The following is a 22,074-nucleotide window of genomic DNA, read 5'->3' as shown; positions in this document are numbered from 1 at the left end:
CCTGTGAGATGCCTGAGGGCACTAGTAGTTCAGAGCCGTGGCTTTATAACCCCTGGATTACAGTCTGTAGTCTACCTTTGGAATGATTCCCTTCAAATTTACAATCTAGAACAGGGGTTACTGTACCAAGATCTCTGCCTTTGGTGAGTTCTTAGCTCTAACTATTTTTCCTTCAGCCACAGGAATGTGCCACACAGGTCTGCCTCTTCGCCTCCTTTGGTTCGTCTTTTGGGTGGCAGAGGCAGGTGGAAATGGACCAGGTTCTGCATTGGACCTGATGCCTGTCACCTACACCTTGTGTAATTTGCCAAAAGCTGCTCTTCTTAGCCCTTCGCCTGGGTAGGCAGATGCCCCGGGATAGAAAGAGCTCTGGCTCATTTCCCTGAGCCCCAACCTCCCTCCTATTCATGTTGCTATCTTATTAGGTCATTGGTCATTGATGCTTTTCCAAAGATACTTTTATAGATTTCTTTCAGCTTTGCTCTTTTCAGAGGGAAGGTTAGTTTGAATCATCTAGCCCACCCATACTAGAAGTCCTTCACACAGACAGGGTTTTGTTTTTGTTTTGATAATAATTTTCCTGCCAATATTAAATTTCATATGAAATCTAGATTTCTGAAAATTCGGGGGATCTGGCAACCCTGGGCTCATAGATTAACAAGGCAATAACTGGAGAGAGCTGAGTGTCACCAGAGTTCCCACTGTGCTCTATGGTCTTAAACTAGCCCCAGTCTAGAATTTGCTGCCTGTCTTGACAGGCATCTGAACTGGCTATCACTGAATAAGCAATAATGAAATAGAAGCAATTAGATGATTTCAATATTAATGAGGATGCATCTTACCGGGATAGTTCTATATCCAGGAATCTAGGACATTCTAATTTACATGTTTTCTTTTTCTGAAACAGGCAGTCTCACTGTGAGGAGCTTGAAGACGGTGAGTGAGGGCCGGCAGATTTGCACGAGGACCCCAGAACACTTTTGGGGAATGAAGGGGCTGAGGTCGTCCCCAACCCACAGTCTCTGAGATTCAGATTCTCCACATGGGCTGAGCTGATCATGACTGAGACACAGGACTGTAATCCAGGAGCTGTCTCCTCTCAACCCAGCCCTCCCAGCGGCACTCCCGAGGCTGGCAAAGCAGCGTGCAAAGGAAGCCACGGAGAGAGATGAGGAGACTCTAGGTCCACTTTGGCAGGGAGAACTCCTGGCTGAGCGCAGTTCTGAGAACGTGGGCTCTTTTCCTCTCCCACCTTGAGAAACCACCGAGGCCTAGGGGGATCTTCAGTGGCCTAGCCCACCAGCTCCTTTCAGGCCCACCATTGGGGAGCCCACACTGGGGTGGTGACACTACTTCTCCAGGGGAAAAGTTAACAGTCTCTTTGCATGTCCCATAACTGCCACCCCCCAGCCCACTTGATGTAACTGGTCACAGGTAGCATTGTGACATTCTCTAGCCTCTAGAAGGTACAGCCTTCTAAGAGAGGACTAGTTCTTTGGAAAGGATTTGAGGACATAAACAGGGGGTAGGAAGTCTAAAGGAGAAACTAGACTTCCCACTGCTCTGGAATTGTGGGGCTCAGGGGTTGCACCTGAGAATACTCTTAGAGGACGGGTTGGGCGCATCAGTGATATACCAGACTGAAGACGGGCACCCTGATTACTCTATTTTTTCATAGCTGGCTGCACATCTCTATATTTTTTGATACCACATAGCACAGCACCCTAGCTAAGACCATGGGCTCTGGGGCCAGAGCCTAGGTTCAAATACCAGCTATATCATTTAGAAATAGTAGGTTATTCAAATCCTCAGGGCCAAAGTTTTATCATTTGCATGACAAGAATGGATGAGTACGTATCCCGTTGGACTGTGGTGAGAATCAGATGTAACTCACACAGAACACTTAGCATTCTACCCTAACCCAATACAGGCAGGCATCTAACACAAGCTAATGGATATATTACTGTTGTTGTTGTTGTTGTTATTCTTGAAGCAGGAAGCCTGGCTTGCTAGAACCGCAGGGGGCGGAAGTGAGTAGACCAGCATTCTAGCCCCAGCATGTTGACCTTTGATAGACAGACAACAACTCCTCTGCCATAAAATGAAGTTCATATGATCTTTTCTGATGGAAGATCAGATAAAAAAAGATTAAGAATATCACCAGTGTTCTCAGCTCTTTGAATGAAAGACACCTAAAGTCACTCTGGTCAGAACTAAGATCTCTCTGTATCAGTCAGAGGCTCTGGGCCCCAGGAAATCCCTGCCTTTTTTGTTTGTGTGCACCAGGGGCCCCTCTATCCAGCCAGAGGGAACAAAGTCAGATGGCAAGTGGACAAGACAAAGCTGAAAACAGGCGGAACAGACGTGTCTATACTCAGAACACATTCCTTCAGGTGTGTCTGTGTCTAAAGCAGTAAGTTAGCAAGGACCACCCCAGGGAGTACGAGAAGCAGAAGCGACAGGGAGAGAGAGAACTTGTGCCGTGAGGCTGCCTGAGCGGAGGCGGTGCAGCGGAATCCTCAACGCCGGGCTCTAAGGTGACAGCAGTGAGCCCTCTACCCAGTCTTCCCTGCGACATCAAGACCGCGGGTGGAATTTATGCACGGTGAATATACATTTGATTTGTGCAGTCACTGAAAGTTTCTTCCACTTTTGACAAAAGAATATGTTCTTCCATGGACTTTGCCTCTGTGACGCGGCTGCCAGATTGCCCTTAAGTCCTTGAAGTATGTTGTGGGCCTTTTGATCGAAGTGGTGCTAGACTGTCTACCCACAATTTTGGCAAGGCTTCCTATCTTTGTAAAATCAGATCAGAACTTTCTTCATCCCCAGGTTATTTTGAATCTCTCAGTTTGACTAGTGTCACTGTGTGAAGGAAACACAGTCTAACACTATGGAGTTGATACTGAGGTAGGGTTTCTATGGGGATGCAAAGTAAAACTGATTTTCTTGTTTCTTGTTTTGTTAAGTTTCTGAGCAGTGGAAACAGGTCTTCAAAGGTCTTGGGACATTTGTCTGGGTTATCTTCTGCACTTTTTGTAATTTTCCAGGAGGAGAGAATAGCAGAGGCCAGTTACCCCTATAAATGCCTCCTAGCGGTTTGGCTTTAGAGGGATTTATCTGGTCTGGAGGGAAAGTCAATCCTGCCAAACAGAGGTGGAAATAAGGATGCTGACGGTTACCATAGCAGGAACGCTCAGACTTGAATGTTGACACAGATCCCCTGGGGAGCTTCTTAAAATGCAAAATCTGATTTGGCAGGTCTGGGGTGGGGCCTGAGATTCTGCATCTCAGAAGCAACCAGGTGATGCTGATGCTACTGAACCAAGGACTAGTCCTTGGGGAGCAAGAGTTTCAGGTACTGATAGAAACAGTATAAATTATATCTGCTTTTAAACTGCTTAGTGAATCGTATTCGTTACATGGACGGTGAATTCAACAGGACTGCAAATTCTGAGCAGTAGCAAAATGAAATACCCTATGTTGATGTAAGTCAGGGTCAGCAGTTGGATTCACCAATAGAGAAACGCCCAGGTGGTTAAAGACAGTACAAAATGTACAGCTGGAAAATCTTAGTCAGTTATCAAAGTATCTTAGCTTTTGTTGAATACCATACTGCCCATCCTCATTGTAATACCTGAGGCTGTAACTGAAAGCAAACCAAGAACAAAAGGCAACAATAGACTTGGTTTCCTAAGGGATGTGGGGCTTCTGTGGGCGGTGGGTTTGAGGGTCACTGAGAAAGCATCTGAAATGCAATCATGCCTTGTTAGCCACTCCTGGGAGCCCCATTCACACGAGAACACAATGTCAGGGCACCCCTGGCTTTGCACAAGTAGAAATGGCCCACACTTGCTGCCCACGCGTTCTAAGTACTGTCCAGGACTCTCTCTCGTACCTTTCTTTTTTCATACCATTTATCCACGAGTTCCTCCTGAATAGTTCTCCTTTGTCTTCCAACATAGCTCTAGTGCTGCTCATCTGAAAATCATCTGTAAGCAATTGCTTTAAATAGAAAAAAGAAGGAATCCTTCCTATAAGAAACCAAACACCTGAAAAAGGAATTCGATTTCATGAAACAAACACGCTCGAAGACATTTTCCTTTCAGGTTTTCTTGCCATCAAAAGCTGGGGATTCAATCTCAGAAGGCCAATTTTGGAGATTTCCAGGGATATTTGATACTTGTTTTGAAAACGTTAAAATTCATCTCTCTGTATAAACACACATGTGAATACGAATGTAATTGTACCTTTTACAAAATGTATTGTTGAGCCAAACTCATTCGGATGTATGCTTCCCTGAATGTAATCAGAAATTTTGCATAATGTTCGAAAAGGCCACGGTCAGCAAACTAGAATCCTCGGGCTAAGTCTGGTCTACCACCTGGTTTTTGGATAGCCTGTGAACTAAGACTTACCTTTACGTTTTTAAATCATTGAAAAAAAAATCAGAAGAATATTTTGTGACATGTGAAAGTTACATGAAATTCAAAGTTTAATACCCATAAATAAATTTACTTATTCATTTATGTATTGTCTGTGGCTGCTTTTATGCTACAGTGGCAGTTGAGAAGTTGCAACACGGATGATATGACTAGTGTTATGGGTTGACTCGTGTCCCCCACTCCCACATTCAGCTGTTCCAGTCCTAATCCCCAGTACCTCAGAATGTAACCTTTGGAGATAAGGTCTTGAAAGAGGCAATCTAGTTAAAATGAGGTCATGAGGGTGGGCGTTACTCCAATATGCCTGGTCTGCTTACAAGGGGGGAAATTTGGACACAGGTACACACAGAGGGAAGATGATATAAAGAGACAGAGGGAGAAGACAGCTATTTACAAACCAGGGAGAGAGGCCTGGAACACATCCTTCCCTCACAGCTCTTAGAAGGAACCAACTCTGCCAACACCTTGATCTTGAACTTCTAGTCTCCAGAACTGTGAGACAATACATTTCTGTTGTTGAAGCACCCAGTCTGTCGGACTGTTACAGCAGCCCTAGCAAACTAATACAGCGAGCAAAACTTAAAGTATTTACTATCTGGCTTTTACAGAAAAAGCTTGCTAACACCTACTCCATGGGACTAATTTTTAAAAAATTTTTATTGGAGGATAGATGATTTACAATGTTGTGTTAGTTTCAGGTGTACAGCAAAGTGAATCAGTTATACTATATCAATACATATATCCACTCTTTCTTATATTCTTTCCCATATTGGCCATTACAGAGTATGAAGTAGAGTTCCCTGTGCTATACAGTAGGTCCTTATTAGTTATCTATTTTATATATAGTATAAAATAGTATATGTCAATCCCAATCTTCCAACTCATGGGACTAATTTTTTGCATTTAATGCTTTGAAGCCAGCAAGCACATGCCTCATAACAAGCAACAGAGACTCCAGAACTCCTCTCTCTATCTCACACCTACCCTAGTCTTTAAATACTTTTTCTCTGGCAAATGAGTTGGGAACAACCAACCAATGGCACATTATCTTGGATAAAACAGAATTATTGAACAACCCCAACTCAGTACCTCTTGCTTCAAGCCAGGAGGGCAGCAAATTTGTTCCACTAGCTCCATGGATGTAAGAATTTTAAATAACGGGTGGAGTGAGAAAAGGAAAGGAGAATGCAGAGACAGGAAGAGAATTTCAAATTCATTTTTGAACCTTTCAATACAGTATTATGTAACTAAAACATCGTGTCACAGGGCCCCGGCACCCTCTTATAAGACCAACATCTTTAAAAGCTGCCAGTTCTCTTGGGATATCTCCCATAGATCCAGTTGGCCCTCAGAGAATTTAATGGAAGATGATAAGACAAGACAGGTTAATTCCATTATAAAACAAATTGCTAGTTAGTTTGGGACTTTTTGATCCTCATATGATCAAAACTCTGGTCTACATTGCTATTAATAAAAATAATGGCAAGAACAAAATTATTAATGACAAGAAGCATTTAGTGAGCATTTTTTATGTACCAGGCATTGTCCAAAACACTTTAACTGAATTATTTCATGTAATCATCACAATAACCCTATGAAATAAAAAGTATTTTTATCCTCATGTGACTGATAAAGTAACTGAAGTTTACAGAAATTAAGTTGCCCAAGATTACAGAACTGGAAAATAGCAGACCCAGGGCTCAAGACCAAGGATGTAGGATTCCAAAGCCCAACCTTTCAATGTGGGCCACATGGCCTCAACGGTATATGGAAAGAGCAAAATCTTGGTGCCCCCACAGTTTTATTCACCTGAAAAAGTCACTGTGTTTTCTTCCTCTTTGTATTAAGCATGTCTTCCATTTTGATGCTTTGACATTTGGGACCTTGCTGACACTGGAAGGGACCGCTCCTTCAGGATTAGCTAATTTCTAGAGATAGCAAATAGCTCTCCTGGGAGCCCCCCCTTTTATAATTAGATCAACGAATCCAGAGCCCACTCCCCAAGCACCTCCTTTGTTGGGCTCTCACACTCAGACCACTATCCACCAGCCCTAATCACCCCAGAGCCAGGTACCAGACAACTAGGAACATAGGAAGCCCCTATGCCCCAGAGCCCGCTGAAATTATTCAAACTAGCTAATCCTAAGCCTACGAACCCTGCCTCCCTTCTTCCTTTCCATGGAAACCACAATAAAAGCTCTTACCTACATTTTCCCCTATTCCTTCTGCCTCATAACCAACCCTGGTTCTGCCCCCCGTGGCACTGCATGGAATGACTTGTCCCAACTCTTGGGAATGGTGAGTAACAAGCTACCTGTTCAATGACAATCCTCTCCCCACCTATTGGCCTCACCACACCCAAATAATAATAAAACCTACATTTTAAAACACTCTTATAGCCTCATCTACCTCCCGTGCCCCTATAATTAAGTTTCGAATACCTACCAAACAATGCCTTACATGATGACTTCTACCGACAAAAATGCTTGGAAATGAAACCAACCAACCAACCACCCCCTCCTCCCCTAAAAAAACAAAAACAAAAAACAGTAAAACAAGAGTTTCATAAACCCTTCATTGTTTTTCCTCCTGCCTAAGGCTGAAGCATTCTGGTATTGATATGCCGCTCTCCTGAAGTTTGTGTCATACCTCCCAACTTAACCTGGGAAGCAAAAACAAAGGATGCGGAACTCCCCCACCTGCATCTTGAATAGGGTTTCTCTTTTGGGGATTAGGGCATCAAACTTAAAATCAGCCAAGAGCAGATAGGAGAGCTAAAAAGAGCCACATTCCTCACCTTAACTGCCCAGATCCTGCGTTCATCATGGGAAAAAAGTGTGACCGTGCTGGGGAACCCAGGCAATGCCTCCTCCTCCTCAGGCTGCTTCAGTGCATGGTCTCATCCTAAGCCTTCTTCTGAATGTCACAGGCAATCTCAAGATTCACCATCAGTGTTTATTTGCCAAGGTACACTCTTAACTTATGAGTAAAGCAAAGGATTTACTATCCACCAAAGAAGGGCACTGATTCAAAGAAAGCCTGAATCACCGCCAGCCTATGAGCCTTCAGTAGCTTTCTGCTGAAAGGCATGGAAACTTGGTTGTGCTGTGCGTCTGGGCTGGAACAAAGAGGATGCTGGGAAAGCCAGATTGTGCTGGCCACAGCTTGTCAAGCCCATTCATCTGGCGAGAGGAGTTATGGCCAGTGACCCTCTGTACTTGTGTGACCAAGGCAAATTCATTCATGCTCCCTTTTCAGGCTGAGTAAACAAGATCCAGCAAGACTCTAGGTTAACCAATAGCTAGTTAAGTATGTGCTTTGGGCACAATAAAGCAGAAGCACCAAAATAAATAGCCTTGTAAGGAAAAAAAATACCAAAATTTTGTTAGATTTCCTTACTTTTATTTGTAAAGCTGATTTTGTTTTTATTTTGAATGACACGCGGGGATGTGGGGAGAGGAAATATAATTTTTTTTCAGAGCTTTGGGTCTGTAAACCTTAATTCAAAATTGACCCAGAGCCAGGATCAAGGCACGACTTTTAGCTGTTCTACTTCTAAGACCACTAGGTTCTTGGGATAAATTAGCAATATCAAGACAGTCTGACAAGATTTGGAGCAAGGGTCTTTTTTTGCATATACTGCAAAAAAAGGAGGATTTAAGATGGGCCCTATTTGTGGGATTGACATGAGTGACAGCCAGCTGTCATCAAGGCACACGCTTTCCCACAAGTCCTAGAATGTCCACAGTGTGGGTGGACAGGTTGAGTCTCTGTCCCAAGCCAGCACACACTCGGTACCTTAAAGGGAGTTGTGATCCCAGCAGAGGCCGAGGGAAAGGCCCATTGTCATCAAAACCCTAAACAGCCCCAGGCTGCAACAGTCACTAGCCCCTTCGAAACACCTGCCAAATTCCCAGCCCAAGGGAGTTTATCACACACCATCAGATGACCATCCCAGGAAAGGTTCTCAGTTCCAGGGAAAACAATCCACAGTAATAGCAGAGCGTGAGTCCAGATTTCAATATCCAAGTGAGAAAAATAAGGACTGTTTGCCCTGTCTTTTTTTTTAAGGGGCAATTCACCTAAATGAGTAGAAATAAAGAAAACCCATACATGTTTGCTTCTTTCTCAATTTTAATTCAGCTCCAAGTGACTCTGATTTGTGAAAACAGTTGTACTAAATTCCTTTCTAGGCCACTAGAGGGAAATCTAACCCACCTCACCAGAATTTGTCTCTTTTCTTTCTTTTTTTAAAAGTAATAATCACAGAACCAAAATTTTTAGGCTGAAGAATACGTTGAAATGTTATGTTTCTCTGTCCCTTCCACCCTTGCCCATATTTAAAAATTATTTGAATCTTTGTGGTCATGGAGACTTCTAGAAAAGCACAAACCAGCCATCTTAAGTTGGGAAATTGTTCTAACAGGCAATCTGAATCACTTCCAGTTCAGCTTGAATTTATTTCCTCAAATTACATATTCATCAGTTATGGAGAACAGCTGGTCATCTTTCTCTGCATCACATTATTCTTTAAATTCTTGAAGACCTCCAGGTCACGCCTCTCTTTCAAGCAAAATGAGCCAGCTCTTCAACTTGGCCACAGAGTTTACATCCCAGCCCTTTAACCACGTGCTGTTCTTCTCAACTCTCTCTACATCACTCCATCCTCCCCCATACCTCCAAACTACAGCAATACAGACTGAACTCCGAGGAGAAAAATGAGGTATTTCATGGTTTTCCTTGCATGTATGGCTATTAATACATCTGTGTGCTGGTTTTCTTTTTGAATACGACATACTGGTTTTTTTTAATAAATTTATTTATTTATTTATTTTTGGCTGCATTGGGTCTTCGTTGCTGCACACGGGCTTTCTCTTGTTGCGCTGAGCGGGGTCTACTCTTCGTTGCGGTGCACGGGCTTCTTATTGCAGTGGCTTCTCTTGTCGCGGAACACAGGCTTTAGGTGTGCGGGCTTCAGTAGTTGAGGCACTCAGGCTCAGTAGTTGTGGCTCTCGGGGTCTAGAGCTCAGGTTCAGTAGTTACGGCGCATGGGCTTAGTTGCTCCGCGGCACGACATACTGTTTTTTATATATATTTGTGTAGTATGATTCCCAAACTATGTGTATATATGTGCGTATATGTATATAAATATACAAACACATACATACATAAACACACACATATGTATACATAATATACATATATATTTTTTCATCTTGTTAAGAAAATTGAATGCCAAAGTGAATGTCCATTTATGTCACTTCTGAATTCCATTCTATTTCCAAGTTTTCCACATCACGCCCATTATTTCAATATCTAACTTTATTCTCCAACTTTTTAACCTCTTACTTTAGATCCCTATTAGCTATAAAACATAACCGGTATGTATTTATAACATTATTCTTTTAATAATTTTTAATAACCTATTCATCACTAATTCAAATTAAGGAGGAGAACACTGGTTGTTTTCAAAGCACTCACCGTTATCAACATTTATAAGTGCAGTATAATAAAGAATATATTTGGTCTTTGTCCCTGGCACAGAACTTCCAAAGTCCTTTGAATTTCCTGAGTGACAGGAGGGTCAATCATAATAAGCCCGTTTCAACCGTACCTGGGTTTATGTTAAGGAGATGACTCTTGGTGAGCCCCCAGACAGCATCAGGATGAGGACTGTAGCCCAAGGAACCAACCAGGTGATGAGAGGATTGGAACCCTCCACCCAACCCCCATGTCCCAGGAAGGGGGAGGGGCTGGATATTGAGTTCAATCAGGAACACTCAGTGATTTAATCAATTGTGCCTAGGTAATGAAACCTCCAAAAACTCCTAAACAACAGGGTTCAAAGAGCTTCTGAGCTGGCGAAGACCTCAGGGCTCTCCAGCAGCAGCATGCCAGAAGAAGGCGTGGAACTCTGAACACCCTTCCCCGTGTACCTTGCCCTGTCTCTTCCATTTGGCTGTCCTCGAGTTGCATCCTTTATAAAAAGTCACTAATAGTAAGTAAAGTGCTTGTCTGGGTTCTGTGAGACAAGCAAATTATCCTAGCAAATTATCATGATTCCCTCCTAAGGGGGGTATCATGGGAACCCCTGAATTTGTAGTCAAATGGGCGGAAATGTGGGGAGCCTGGGTGCCTATTTGCAGCTAGTGTCTGAGGTGGGGGCAGTCTGGTGGGACTGAGCCCTTAACCTGTGGGTCTGGGTAACTCAGCGTAGTTAGTCTCAACTGAATTGAATTGTTGGACACCTAGTTGGTGTCTAAGAATCGGAGAATTGGTTGTTGGTGTGAGAAAAAAGTCTCTCAATAAGTAACACTGAACCGAGGCTCCAGGTGCAACCTTGGATTCAAGCACAGGTAAGAAGAAATTCTCTCTCCTCGGGACCTCCTCAGGACCTCAAGCGTTACCATGGAAACCATGGGTTTTGTTAAGACCTACTATGAATCTCCAATCCAGACCTTACCTGACCCGTGGGGATGAATGTTCCCTGACTCAGTTTACTCACTTGCAAAAGCGGGATGCTAATTCTACTCTGGGGTCCACTAGAACCATTAATAAAATAATGGATATATCTAAAATATTGGGTTGGCCAAAAAGTGTGTCCGGGTTTTTCCATACAATGTTTTGCCCTTTTGGCCAACCCAATATGTAGAACACACCTTTTGGCCAACCCAATATGTAGAATGGTGCCTGGCACATTGTAGACCTTAAAAATGACAACTGGTTTTATTCAAACCCTCAATCACAGAAGAAAACCTGATGGTAGCACCAAGGTTCATACTGAGTACAGTTTCCTGTGTGATATAATCAGTGTGAGATATTCCAAAGTAATTAACACTGAATACAGATCTTCCTTGATTTACGATGGATAACCTCCTGATAAACCCATCTTAAGCTGAAAATACCAAAAGTCAGAAATGCATTTAACACACCTAACATACGGAACACCTTAGCTTAGCCTAGCCTACCTTAAACGTGCTCAGAACACTTACATTAGCTTACAGTGGGGCAAATTCATCTAACACAAAGACTATTTTATAATAAAGTGTTGAAGGGCTCATGTAATTTATTGAATACTGTACTGAAGTGAAAATCAGAACGGTTGTAGGGATACAGAGTGGCTGTAAGTGTATCCATTGGTTGTTCTCCTTGGAGGTTGTGTGGCTGACTGGGAGCCGCGGTTCAGTGCTGCTGCCCAGCATCACCAGAGAGTGTGGGACCACATATCGCTAGCCCAGGAAAAGATCAAAATGAGAAGTACGGTTTCTACTGAATGCTTATTACTTTCGCACCATCAAAAAGTAGAAAAATCAAGTTGAACCATGATAAGTCGGGGACTGTTTGCATTTCGTTCATTTGGCAAAATTGTACTGGACATTTACTGTATGCCTGGTGGTATTCTGTGCATTAGGGATACAGTGAATAAAAACTAAGCACTGGCCTCCTGGTGTTTTATTCTACTGGGTGGAGACAGACAATAAAACAAATAAACAAGTAAATATATATGTGATGGGACTATGTACCATGGAGAAAAGTAAAGCAGGGCAAGGGAGCTAAGTCGCACTCGGGTATGAGGGCTATTTTATGTAGAGTGGCCAGGGTAACCCTCATTGAGAAGTGAGGGGGAAGGCCATGCAGATATCAGAGGGAAAAGCATTCCAGGCAGAGGGAACAGCCACTGTTAAGTGCCATGAGGCAGAGTATTCTTGGCATGTTCACCAAACAATGGCTGGAGTGGAGAGAGAAACAGGATGAGAGGTAGGAGATGAAGTCAGAGGGAGAAAAGGGGCCATTTCCAGGTGTGTTTGAGACCACAGTAAGGGTTTCGGCTCTTCTCTGAGTGAGCTGGGGAGCCACTGGAGGATTTTAGAGTCATGAGGTGATCTAACATGTTTTTTAAAAAAGTCTTCTGGTTGCTGTGCTGAGACTAGGGTGTGGGCAAGGGAGTGGGCAAGAGTGGAAGGAAGGAGGCCAGTGAGGAGAGCACTGCAATCACCTAGAGAGGACAGTAGTTTGGCCCAGGGTAGCAATGGTGGGGATGGTAAGACGGGGTTAGAGTCTGGTTGTGTTTTGAAGGTCAAGTTGATAGGATTTGCTCTTGGATGTGGGGTAGGAGAGAAAGAAAGGAGTCAAGGATGAATCTTAGATTTCTGGCCGAACCTACTGGAAGGATGAAACTGCCATTTACTGAGATGAAGAAGGCACTGAAAGAAGCAGGGTTTGGTGGGGGAGGGGAGCAGAGCGCTGGCAGGCATCAGGTTGGAGAGCCCTAGAAGACATTCACATGGAGTCCAGTGGGCAACTGGGAAGTCTAGAGGACAGCGGCCCATGCCTGCAAGGGCACTAAAAACAGGTGTTGCCCCTTCTACCATTTTAAAGATTTCAAGGTCGATCAAATATACTTTAATTTTTTTAAAAAAAGTTTAATTCTGAAAATGGAAAAAATATTTAAATAAAAATCAAATTTCCCCCTTACAATTTTTTTTTCAAGGTCCTGTTTTTAGGGCTTCACAGTTCATCTAACTCTTTGCTGTTCAAAGCGTGGCCCCTGGACCAGCGGCACAATATACCTTGGGACTTGTCAGAAATGCAGACTCTCCAGGCTTCCCCAAACCTGAGTCAGAATCTTCAGCTTGATAAGATCTCCAGGTGATTCATATACACCTTAAAGTCTGAGACCACTCGTCTAATTAGAATCACCTGGGGATCTTTTAAAAACTATAGGTCCAGGCAGAATAATTAAAGTCAATCTCTGAGAGTGGGCCCAGGAGTGGTGTCCTCACCAAGGCCCCCAAATGGTTCTGACGTGCAGTCTGGGTTAGAACCACTGATCTAACTCTTCCCTTCCTGGCCTGCTCTCTCTGTACTACTGGCTTTATACTGCTGATGCTCTTAGAAACCCATCTCCAAAGAGGTGTGCAGACCTCAGAGAGCAAGAAGGTGCGTAGCTAGAGTAACCATCTATTTATCTGGGATCAGTGCCCCCTTTCACTCTCAGAAGTATCGTGGTTTAGAAGATAAATTATATGTTCTCCCAGCATAATACAAAAGGGCTCTGGGCTTTATATTTCTGGATTATAAAGTCATAATAAGAACAGCTAGGACAAAACACCAGATGGCCTTTGGTTTCACAGATGAATCCAGTGTAGAGAGACTTCTGGCCCTTAGATATTAGTTTTTAAGGTGTTCTATGTACAGCTTATCAGAAATACATACATAAATACCCTCAATTTGTAAGGAGGGTTAGAGAAAATCAGTCTCCTTCCAGGGGCTGGATGGGGTGAGCACGGTTACAATCTGCAATTAAAGTTCCAAAGCCAACTGCTGATTAGCAGGGAACTGATTATCAGCCTGTGATTATCCCAGGCCTTAGCAAAACTTCTCCTTCCCTTTCCTTTTGGAGCTTTTATTGTTTATTAGCTATTCCACCCTCAGGCTCAAAGGGACAAGGAAAGAAGGTGAAGAAAAAGTGAACTTAGCAGTCCTGCTAATAAGCTTGGTGGGAAAGAAAATGGAAATAACTGGACTGTTTCTGGTTACCTGTGAATTTAAATTCTTTTGGCTCATCCCTTTTCCAAATTATTCCCAGCTGGTGTGAGGGCTCATTGAAGGCCTACTGATTGCCAGTAAAATTAAAGTAATCTTGTATTTTGAAAACTAAGTAATCTCCCAGAAATAGGCCTTGGAAGCTTTCCTTCCTAATTTACCAAGGACACAGGGTGAGGGCAAGGCAAGCACCTCTGCATCTCATCAGAGCCCTCCCCACCCCCTTCCTCCCCTCACCACCAATTCTTAGGTGCACGTGAATAGAATTTTTAAAAAAATACTTTCTGATGTAGATAAGAAATTATTTTACATCAGCTTAAGACAAATAGCATAATCACTGTCAGACAGAAGGACCTAAATGGAAAATCTACACGCAGGAGTAGAGACTTATGTGCATATAGATTGTATCACAAGTTTTCCTAGTTGCATCACTAGGATAGTTATGAATACTTCCACAAGGCAACCACAGTATAAATGTTTAAAACATGTTCCGTTCACATGTGCCTAAAATGTCTGGAAAAGAAACTATCCATGTGCAAAGTAGAAGAGCCAGATGCTGATAAGCTAGTTAAAGGGAATTCCTGTTAAATAACAGTAATAAGGGAGTCTTCTTGTTAAATAGCTTGTTAGGGTGGGTAAAACATCCAAAAATACCTGTTGAATTAGAATAAGATTATCAATGAAATCTCTATAGGCCAGAGAGGTACTTTTATGGGCTTCTGAGTGCAAGTGGGAGTGTGTGTGGGGGGCGATCTGTTCTCTGCTTTCTGGGCTCTAAGTCAGAACAAGCTAAAAAGGTGGAAGAGGGACTTCCCTGGTGGCGCAGTGGTTAAGAATCCGCCTGCCAATGCAGGGGACACGGGTTCAAGCCCTGGTCCGGGAAGATGCCACATGCCGCAGAGCAACTAAGCCCATGCGCCACAACTACTGAGCCTGCGCTCCAGAGCCCATGAGCCACAACCACTGAGCCTGCATGCCTAGAGCCCGTGCTCCGCAACAAGAGAAGCCACCGCAATGAGAAGCCTGTGCACCGCAACAAAGAATAGCCCCCGCTCGCAGCAACTAGAGAAAGCCCACGCACAGCAATGAAGACCCAACGCAGCCAAATATAAGTTAATTAATTAATTTAAAAAAATAATAAAAAGGTGGAAGAGGTCTCTGTAGCTGAGAAAGCACCACAAGCTGGTGTTGCCTTGCCAGGCCCTGGACCAATAATAATATTAGCAGCTTGAGCAGAAGACCTTATCTTTGATCTCTGTTAACAGTTAACCGCAGGCTTTTCCTTCCAGGGCTCTTGGAAGGCAGAAGCAGGCGGTCCTGGAAAGCAGTGCTGGAAAGAGGCCCCCCAGTGGTTAAACTTAGATGCCTACGGACAGTTCAGCAGTAATTGAGACAGGTGGGCCTGTTGAGAGATGCTGCTTCCTTTTCCTTAGGGGTTTAGATGCCTTTTAAAATCTTAGTCTAAATTATATCTTGACTGAAATATATTACACAGTACGGCTTAAGATGATGAGTCAATGATGTCTGGTCTTTGAACACGGAGTTCTATTTTAATCTAAAATTTTTAGCTAGATCATAAGCTAAATATTCTGAGGCCCACCTAGCTAGGTCCGGCAAAACCCTCACTTAGGATTACAAAGGGAAGGAATGTCAGCAATCAGAAGAAGAGCCCTATCAATGAAGGGATTTCCCAACCATACAAAGTGGCAAACTTTTTAAACCAACAGGATGGGAAATACACAGCAATGGCAACTATAACCAGCATTACTTATGGTTTTTTTTGAAGTATATACTTACCACACAACCTTCTAGCAGCAGGCCTGTGGTGGTTTTCAACTTCAAAGTAAATCTTAAAAAAAAGTGGTACCACTTGGCCTTTGGGGACCACCTCAGAGAGAGACTCATATGTGTATAGGGTATTTTTACATGTGTCTAATGGCCTGGACATCATACTTCTGCAGTTAGTGCAAAGGTAAATAAAAATAAGCAAACATCATAACCACTTACCCCGTGCAAATAGGGAAAGGAATGTTGAGGAAAAAATAGCCTCGAATCAGAGTGAGTCAGAGTTGGTGAGGCCAGGAATATCATTCCTCACCCTGTACGTAGCTCTGGACTTTCAGGCCCTTGCTTTAATCTCACTTCCCAACATGAGATGTAGAAGAGTTTTATATGGAAAGACAGTGTTAGCCTCCAATTCTTGCATGATTTGGTACTATCTTGGGTGAAATGTACTCAGTAACAAATTATGTTGGCAGAACGTGGCACATCCCTGCATGGAGAGCCTGGGATCCTGAGAAGGAAAGGCCCAAGTCTCGATGCTGGCTTTGTGCTCTGCCCCTTCACACTCTCAGTGACCCTGACAACAGGCCTCTCCTTCCCCATCTGGGGTAATTTTACTCCAGATAGATCCACTGGTTACAGAGTCAGGTGTAAGATTCTATGGTACCATGTTCATCAAGTTCTTTGAGACCCTCCAAAGAAAGATACCATTAAAAACAAAAACAAACACCACTAAATTACTTACAAAGAAAGATAACTCTCCCTGGTATCTTATTCCATCCATGGCGCAACTTTGGCAAATTATACCTGAAAATTCTGAGCAACTCTACACTGAGAAGCAGTGAGTTTTTCTTTGCTTCTCTACTTCTCCAAAAAAGAAGCATTGCAGATGTAACCAATGGTTTCATCTCAAGGAACCATTTCCTCAAGGACTCTGCTTCAAAACCCAGGCTGAACTAGAGACCAAGGCAGGGAGGGGCAGCTAGCAGTGTAGATGGAAGTGCCCAACATTATAATGGGTACTTTCTGGTATTAAATAATGTTGCCTGGAGCTTTAACAAATACGGGGGTGAGGATATGGTTGTGCTGTTGCTTTTCTAAGTGAGTTTTTTTTTTAAGTGAGTTTTTAATTAGCTCTGTGCTGACAACTTGAGGGGGCTCTGCCATACCCAGGCCAGCCCAGCTGTGTCAGTGTCCTCCCTTCACTTTAAATTCAGACCAGCTGTGGCCCCTCCTCTCACAGTGGGCCATGCAGCAACCTCAGAGAGGAAGCCCAGGGTAGCATCTATAGTGGCACCTCACGGACATGGTCCAACCCAGAGTTTCCCGAACACTTGGGAACCCATCATTTACATGAGTATGGACAAGGCTCTGAAGAGTTTGACCCGCTTGACTCTCACTCAAAATTTCCTTAACTGGACTATACAAGGTGCCTCTCTTGAGGTTACCACAATCAACTAACTGCAGAACAGTCAAGAGAGGCAAGTGGTTTCGAAAATGCTGGTCTAAACTCATAGATGCTTGAGAGCAATTTTTCTGTTTCAAACACTGCAATAAATGAGTTAAATCTGCTTAGAGTCACTCGCACTTTGTCCTTGATAGCTGGAGCTATCAATACACCTCTCTAGAAAGTAAAATCACCCCCACTAAAGCTCCTTAAGTTTTCCAGGAGCAGTAAGACACACAGTGCTGAGAGCACAGCTCCGTTCAGGTACCTGGGGCTCCTGGTCATGACCACTGGGATCCCTCTCATAGCTTTCTGCATACAGTCTGATGGTGGCCCGCACACCACTGGAGGAACTGAGCCGGAAGATGAGCCGAGATGCATCTGAGAAAATGATCCTCAGGCCCTAAGAGCAAGAATATCAAAGGATGGATCAGTGAACAAATGAATACACAGCTAAAAATGACAAATACCAACCTTGGAGATTAGCGTATTCTTATCATCCAAAGATGCTCAGCATTGTGACAATTTATAATTGGCTCTCTACACTCACCAAACAGGACAGTGAGGTAAACCCAGAAGCTACTTAAGGTTATCTATTTGTCTCTATTCTATTTCTGTTGCCTTCTGGTTCATGTTGGGGGAGGGTTAGGAGCAAAACTATGAACAGATGCTCAAGTTCCCTTGGTCTGGTGATGTGGAAATTAGGAAGCAGTAAAGGTAACAAGGATGGGGTGATATTTAATAAATGTCCCTGGGGTAATACCTAGGAATAAACCTACATAAGGAGACAAAAGACCTGTATGCAGAAAACTGTAAGACAATGATGAAAGAAATGAAAGATGATACAAACAGATGGAGAGATATACTATGCTCTTGGATTAGAAGAATCAACATTGTGAAAATGACTATACTACCCAAAGCAATCTACAAATTCAATGCAATCCCTATCAAACTACCACTGGCATTTTTCACAGAACTAGAACAAAAAGTTTCACAATTTGTATGGAAACACAAAAGACCCCGAATAGCCAAACCAATCTTGAGAAAGAAAAACGGAGCTGGAGGAATCAGGCTCCCGGACTTCAAACTATACTACAAAGCCACAGTAATCAAGACAGTGTGGTACTGGCACAAAAACAGAAATATAGATCAATGGAACAGGATAGAAAGCCCAGAGATAAACCCACACACATACGGTCACCTTATCTTTGACAAAGGAGGCAAGAATATACAATGGAGAAAAGACAGCCTCTTCAATCAGTGGTGCTGGGAAAACTGGACAGCTACATGTAAAAGAATGAAATTAGAACACTCCCTAACACCATACACAAAAATAAACTCAGAATGGATTAAAGACCTAAATGTAAGGCCAGACACTATAAAACTCTTAGAGGAAAACATAGGCAGAATACTCTATGACATAAATCACAGCAAGATCCTTTTTGACCCACCTCCTAGAGAAATGGAAATAAAAACAAAACTAAACAAATGGGACTTAATGAAACTTAAAAGCTTTTGCACAGCTAAGGAAACCATAAACAAGACGAAAAGACAACCCTCAGAATGGAAGAAAATATTTGCAAATGAAGCAGCTGACAAAGGATTAATCTCCAAAATATACAAGCAGCTCATGCAGCTCAATAGCAAAAAACAAACAACCCAATCCAGAAATGGGCAGAAGACCTAAACAGACATTTCTCCAAAGAAGATATACAGATTGCCAAAAAACACATGAAAGGATGCTCAACATCACTAATCATTAGAGAAATGCAAATCAAACCTACAATGAGGTATCACCTCACACCAGTCAGAATGGCCATCATCAAAAAATCTACAAAAAATAAATGCTGGAGAGGGTGTGGAGAAAAGGGAACCCTCTTGCACTGTTGGTGGGAATGTAAATTCATAGAGCCGCTATGGAGACAGTATGGAGGTTCCCTAAAAAACTAAAAATAGAACTACCATATGACCCAGCAATCCCACTACTGGGCATATACCCTGACAAAACCATAATTCAAAAAGAGTCATGTACCACAATGTTCATTGCAGCACTCTTTACGATAGCCAGGACATGGCAGCAACCTAAGTGTCCATCGACAGACGAATGGATAAAGAAGATGTGGCACATATATACAATGGAATATTACTCAGCCATAAAAAGAAACGAAATTGAGTTATTTGTAGTGAGCTGGATGGGCCTAGAGTCTGTCATATGGAGTGAAGTAAGTCAGAAGGAGAAAAACAAATACCATATACTAACACATATATATGGAATCTCAAAAAAAAAATTGGTTCTGATGAACCTAGGGGCAGGAAAGGAATAAAGACACAGATGTAGAGAATGGACTTTAGGACACGGGGAGGGAGAAGGGTAAGCTGGGAGGAAGTGAGAGAGTGGCATGGACATATATACACTACCAAATGTAAAATAGAAAGCTAGTGGGAAGCAGCAGCATAGCACAGGGAGATCAGCTCGGTGCTTTGCAACCACCTAGAGGGGTGGGATAGGGAGGGTGGGAGGGAGATGTAAGAGGGAAGGGATATGGGGATATACATGTGCATACAGCTGATTCACTTTGTTATACAGCAGAAACTAACACAACATTGTAAAGCAATTATACTCCAATAAAGATGTTAAAAAAATAAATAAAATAAATGTCCCTGGGGCCAAATTTTGTCCCTTATGAACCTGCTGGATGCAGTCAGGTAGGCAATTTATCTATGACAGTATGACAAATTACCCGTGTTAAAGCTACCCCCACGTGACGTTAGACTTTGCTTTAAGTTCCTCTCTGTTTCTGTCCTCATTCCCACATTGCTCTGGTAGCCATGGAAGCCTACAATGAAATGCTCAAGACTGGAGCATCTGCTGGGTTCTGAGGGTTTCTGTGTACGTCCTCATCCTCTTGGTTCTCTCCTTCCTTCCTACTGGTAAGACCTGGCCACCAGGGTGGGCTCTTGGTTCTCTCCTTCCTTCCTACTGGTAAGACCTGGCCACCAAGGTGGGGTCGGGACAGAGCTGTGGCAGCACCTCACACTGTTGTCCAGGATTTGATTTTTGGCTCGGAACATCACTATTCTCTATGCATCTCTTCTCATTAGTGGCAGTGACATTTTAAAAAGTATGACTGTAAGGTCATGTTGTGACTTCTGTTGAAGGAAATTGGTTTTCTTAAGGCAACTGTTAAAGTTATTGTTATAAATAAGCATACTGGCAGGGGCCAGAAGAAAGAGAGCCGGGAACAAAATAATATGTCTGGTCACTTGTTACTTCTGAAAAAGTAGAAGTCTCAGGCAACTTTGATACCAGTCATTTTGCCTAAGAAATTTACCCTGGAAATGTCTCTGGCCTCAAATCCTGCTTGTTAAGAATAGCATTATTAAAAATATTCATACATGCCATGTGAACTTGATTGCTAATCTCTTATCCCCTCCCCCATCTGGTGATATCTGCTGGGAAACACTACGATTCCATCTGTGTGGTTTTCTGCTTTTTAAGTTGTGTAGGCATAGTTTGTTCCAATCCCCAAACAAAAAGCTTAGTCTCTTTTGGAGGGTTCAATGTCTGCCACAATTTGTGTAATAAAAAGGAGCCATGTCCTTTCCTGGCAGCCCATCACTCTGTGACACTAGCTATGCAAACAGGTTGATTTTGTCTGGGATTCATTCATTAGGCACACATTTTACAGCAACCCTTAGGGATCTGGTATGGGGCTAAGCCCTGGGTATATGAAGATAAAGACAGTATTTGCTCTCCATAAGCCTGAAATATTCTATCACAATGAGCAAAATTATTTTCTTAACCACCTTATGCTGCTGGAGAAGTGAATAGTTAGGAAATTCCCAATAGAGCAAACAAACCAATTCCCTGCTATCCAGAAAGTATGGTATACCAAATTCTGTTTAGACTGACAATGAAGCCCCAAAGGTTGGTTCCACCATTGTATTTACAGCCATGTTTTTACAGACTTCAAGGCCGAAGCCCTAAAGCACCTGTTGTTGCAGATACTAAATCACTTGAAGCCACCTCTTCTGAGGACTTCCCAGACTTAACCCTTTAAAGTAGCTCCATTACACGATTAACTTCCCAGATTAGTTTACGGCCAGTGGGGGGTACTTAAGAATTCAGGCCATGATAAACCCTCAACATGTATTATCTGCTCATAGCTAAGCCCCTTTTACAGTGAAATCATGTTTTGTTTTGTTTTGTTTTTTCACTAAGTGTAGCCGTATCTTTGGCTGTACTCATGGAAGGTTGGTTAGAATCTGTATCGGGTAGCCTGGAATAGATTTTGCACTTGAAAAGATGATAAGGGAGTGAATAGCACACATCAGCCTGCTGGAAATAATCCAGTGTCTTCTCTCTTTCCTAAGGAACCATGAGATCTTAATAGAGAATCCATGTTGCTTTGTGAGACCTCCCAGTGAAGAGCATAACAATTCTCCTTCTCCACATGGAACAAAAAATGTTTAGACCCAGCCCAGCTCTGTGCTGCAACGACCCTAGTTCCATGTCTGCTGAGCGTCACTTGGATGTGTGAATAGTTGTACTGGATTGCTTTGGGGTCTGCATGTTGTTCCAATGAGCTTAATGAATTTGTAACCTCAACATGAACCACGTTCTCTCCAGCATGTATCATCACCTGCTATCAACTAAATAATAAGGCCAAAGTCACCACTGACCAAGACTTGCCAAGTTTTGAAATGTTCCATAATTCCAACAAAAGAATACCAATAATATACTTGGCTTTAGAAAATTTTTTAGGTTAAACCAGGGGTTGGCAATATAGTTTGTCAGCCAAGTTTGACCTGCCACCTGTTTTTATAAATCAGGTTTTACTGGAACACAGGCAT

General features: G+C 42.8%; 1 protein-coding gene across 1 annotated transcript in view; it reads right to left on the bottom strand.

Annotated features, from left to right (window-relative positions):
• Nucleotides 1–22,074, bottom strand: part of PGM5 (phosphoglucomutase 5) — a 188,365-nt gene that overhangs the window by 18,010 nt on the left and 148,281 nt on the right. Inside the window, exon 10 of the mRNA XM_036855685.1 lies at nt 17,489–17,623. Within this exon, the coding sequence (XP_036711580.1) occupies nt 17,489–17,623 (135 nt within the window). The remainder of the gene's footprint in view (nt 1–17,488; nt 17,624–22,074) is intronic.

This window comes from Balaenoptera musculus, chromosome 6 (genome assembly GCF_009873245.2).
Source record: "Balaenoptera musculus isolate JJ_BM4_2016_0621 chromosome 6, mBalMus1.pri.v3, whole genome shotgun sequence".
Classification (NCBI taxonomy): Eukaryota; Metazoa; Chordata; class Mammalia; order Artiodactyla; family Balaenopteridae; genus Balaenoptera; species Balaenoptera musculus.
Note: the sequence above shows the minus strand (reverse complement) of the source record. Positions and strands in the feature narration are given on the sequence as shown.